Raw genomic sequence first — 4,089 nt, forward strand, 5'->3', positions numbered from 1 at the left:
ATGTGTGTGTGTATGTGTGTGTGTATGCACAGCCTCTCTCTTAAAGCATCTGAAACACGCGAACATTGTCCTCCTGCATGACATCATCCACACCAGGGAGACGCTCACCTTCGTCTTTGAATATGTGGTGAGAAAGGCCCTCTCTCTTATGCAGCAGTTCCCAGTCTGACCTGAGGGGGCGCTGCAGATACAATCTCAAACAGGCCTTATTGATTTGAGCTAAATGTTTTAAGCTGGCAGCAGATGTTTGTGATGTTTCGGGATCTCCAGCAGCTCTGATTCGCTGACTCGTATTTGTCTGGTGTTAGTGTAGTAGCTGCTCTCTTCCTGCAGGGGGCAGTGCAGCCCACAGTGGTAGATTGAAGCGTTCTGATTCTTGTGTTGCTGCTGCAGCAGACAGATCTGGCCCAGTATATGACGCAGCACCCAGGAGGACTTCATTCGCACAACGTGCGGGTATGTGCACACACAGCAGGGGGCGCTGCAGGAACAGCATGTTGCACTGATGCTGTTCTTCCATGCAGATCTTCATGTTCCAGCTGCTGCGCGCCCTCAGCTACATCCACGGTCGCAGGATCCTGCACCGAGACCTGAAGCCCCACAACCTGCTCATCAGCTACCTGGGAGAGCTCAAGCTGGCCGACTTCGGTGAGGAGCGCCCCCTACAGACTGACAGCTTTACACTCTAAGAAATTTAAAATCTGATGTTACTTGTTTTATCCCTTTTATGTGCAAATTACTTTGTAAAACATCATCCTGTTACTTTAACTCTAATGGATATTTCTGCAAATTAACGTGGTCCCTAGTTACTTTCCGTTTTCACACCAACTGCGTACATTTTGGGTAGCAGCACCCATGCTGCTTTTGGTGTCAAAGAACAGTTTCATAGTTTTTTTTTTTTTTTTTTTTTTTTTTTACACCAAACCAGGATGAAGTGCTGCTAGCACGAACTGTAAAAATTAGAGTAAAAATGGAGTTTGAGCTGAAAAATACCAAAAATAAATAAAATAATAAAACAAAATCTTTGCTTAATCCGTGGATTCTAGTGACATTTAATGCTCTGCAGTTCTTTTCTAAGCTGCAGTGAAAAGAGTCACGTAGAAGTAAACTAGGTTTACAGAAAGCAACTAGGGACAATAGTCATTTGCATAAATAGCTACAAGATTTAAAGATTTAATCAGACAGGATTGTTTGATTAACTTGCTTAGCCTGAGTTGTTTTAACACATGTTGTTATGTAAAAACAATGAAACGCGCTCATGGTCAGCATAAAAACTGAATTTAAAATATTAATCTGAACATAAAACAAGCATCATCAGAGTTGGTGTGAAGTTTTGGATAAAAATGCTTGATCTCATAATCCAGAGGTTCCCAAACTGTGGGGCGCGCCCCCTAGTGGGGGCGCCGTGTCATTGCAGGGGGGGCGCGGGAAGCCGTCTGGATGAAAAACAAAACATGAACACAGTATGCGCTGGGATTTTACCTTAGAATGGCCAACTCTCTGTTGGCTGTCAATTTGATACAATAGAGGCTTCCACACGTCCCATATCTGTGTCCTCTGTCACTTTTATCAGCAGTTAAAACTCTTTAGAAAAAGTTTGGGAACCACTGTCATACTCTATTTAAATGAAGTCAATAGAAAAAGTGAAGCATGTGAAAGCTACTGATGAATGTAAAGGGTTAATGTTACTCAGACCTGCAAACTGAAGGGAGAGGTTTGAAAATGTGACAGTGAGGTTTGGCCAGCAATGTTTCCCACAATGCATTGGGCCACCAGCAGCAGCAACTAATTAAACCACTTTTTATTTGTCTCAATAATTGGTTTTTAAGACGTTTAAGTCTAAAACATAAACACCAAATATTCATGTATGCAGAAATCATGAATGAGGCACTTATTGAATAGTTTAAGTTTAATATTTAAATTCACACCTTGAGCGACATGGTGATTATTTTCATGACACTGCTCTGCAAATAATTGTGTTTGTTTTACTTAAGGAAAGTGAAGAATCTGTCTCTGCTTGACCGGGTTTGACCTTACTGTTCTTAAATTTCACTTTATAAAATATGTTGTAGTGAGTTAGATTTGTGTAATTAATCCAATGAAACAGAAATATTTTTAATGTTTCCATTAATGAACTCAGTTATGTTAACTGGTTCCACTAAACCCTCATTATAACTTAATGTTGAACAAACTGACATCTGTAAATTTAACTTCAGGATTAAGTTAAACAGACTTACGTCTAAACTGTTGAATTTACTGAACTGCTTTTGTTTGTCTAATGATTTCGTTGAAAATAAATGTGAAACCTTCTTTACATTTAATGAGCCACGTTTAGTGGAACCCATTGACATAACTTGGTTAAGTAAATTCAACCTTTCATTTCTTACAGTGTACCACAGAATATTTAGTTTTTTCACTTTTAGAAAAAGAACAGGCGTCTGCTGTGCTTTTAACCCTGAGGGACTCCATGGTGCAGGGCTGGCCCGGTCCAAGTCCATTCCCGCCCAGAACTTCTCCTCCGAGGTGGTGACGCTGTGGTATCGGCCCCCCGACGTTCTGATGGGATCCATCCATTATTCTACGGCCCTGGACATGTGGTTAGCGCCGCCGCCGCTGCCGCCGCTGTCGCCGCCGCCGCCATGATCAGTAAAGTTTGGTTTATTTTAATCAGGGGGGCGGGCTGCATCTTCATAGAGATGCTGCAGGGAGCGCCAGCGTTCGCAGGAGGTTCTGATGAGCTGGAGCAGCTGCAGAACATCTGGACGGTGAGTTCACCAAGTTCTGATCGGGTCTGGATCCAGTTCTGATCGGGTCTACCTTAAGCACCACCTTAAAGGCTTTGGTTTTGTTGCGGCCGTGTGTTGGTGGTCTTCTGCAGGTTCTGGGTGTCCCATCAGAGGACAGCTGGCCTGGGGTCAGTCTGCTGCCTAACTACAGACCAGGTGAGCTCACCTGTCGATGTCCACATGCTGAAGGCACGTAGCACATTAACTTACATTTCTGTTTTCACCTTAGAGCGGTTCATTCACTGCAGGCCGAAGCTTTTTAGAGATGTTTGGAAAAGGTAAGCTAAGCTAAACAAGGTAATTTTATTTAGACAGCAGATTTTCAGCAATAAGTCAATTCAAAGTGCTTTACGTGAATTAGAAGGAAATTTAAGCAAAAATAACAAACCAAAGGAAAGAGCAAAAGAAGAAAAAGTATAAAACTACATATTGTTTCCCCATATTTAAGAATAAGTAGACCGTAATTTATAAACTAGTGGGGTTTTTCTCTGGATTCTTGTTCTGATAATGTTGAGCTAGCAAGCAAGGTGAGTTCCTCTAGATTCTAAGTTTATTCAAATTCCTTTTCTGGGTTGCAAGTACTGTAAGTACGCCATCATTTATAATTTATAAGTTAGAAGAAGTTTTTCTGGGAAAACTAATGGAGGTTTCTCTGAATAATAAACTAACAAGTGTAATATTGGTCTAAATCAGTACTTCTCAAATAGTGGGGCGCCGCGAAGTGTCAGAGGGGTGCGAGGAGCAGGACTTTATAAACTCTTTATTCATGTTAACAAGCTTCCAGTCACTAGGTGGCAGCAGTTTTCAAACTAATCAACAGACTGCCTGAGCAGAAGAGGAAAAAACGAGAAAGACTTTGGTGCAGCAAACAGAAAGGGGCGGAACGGACCACTGTCAGTCTTAGACCTTAATTGGAAATGGGGCCATTGCACTTCGGAAGTGAAGGGGGCGCTATTTCCTATACTTCCGTTTTTATTTTCTTTTGAAATCTGTGACATATCTTCATTTTTAAGAAGGATTTTCACTCAGAATGTTTTTGAACTTCTCTCTCTCATTTACTTCAGCAAAGCTCACAGTTTTTAACAAATTCTGTAGTTTTCGGCGTACTTCTAAATCTGCTTCTTTTTTGCATCTTTTCCGGGTCTACTACTGCCTCTAGTGGCGTGGGGGTGGTAGCACAACTAACCTAACTACATTACTAAATCAGAATACCACAACGTCTTTATTATTTATTATTGATTCTGGCATTACTGGAACAGTAAAAGATAAATTCCCTCACAAAAGAACATACCTTTTCATTTTC

The 4,089-nt window shown here is 41.4% G+C and overlaps 1 protein-coding gene across 1 annotated transcript; it reads left to right on the top strand.

The window, feature by feature from the left end:
- Window positions 1-7: 7 nt before the first annotated feature.
- LOC103132925 (cyclin-dependent kinase 15-like) lies at window positions 8-3,101 on the top strand (the record flags this gene model as incomplete). Its single annotated transcript, XM_016667653.1, has 7 exons — window positions 8-127; window positions 394-456; window positions 525-648; window positions 2,477-2,597; window positions 2,672-2,765; window positions 2,879-2,942; window positions 3,016-3,101. Coding segments are annotated over 7 exons (639 nt in total), but the record flags the coding sequence as incomplete, so codon positions are not given.
- Window positions 3,102-4,089: the final 988 nt, after the last annotated feature.

Source organism: Poecilia formosa, unplaced genomic scaffold (assembly GCF_000485575.1).
Source record: "Poecilia formosa unplaced genomic scaffold, Poecilia_formosa-5.1.2 Scaffold1556, whole genome shotgun sequence".
Taxonomy (NCBI): domain Eukaryota; kingdom Metazoa; phylum Chordata; class Actinopteri; order Cyprinodontiformes; family Poeciliidae; genus Poecilia; species Poecilia formosa.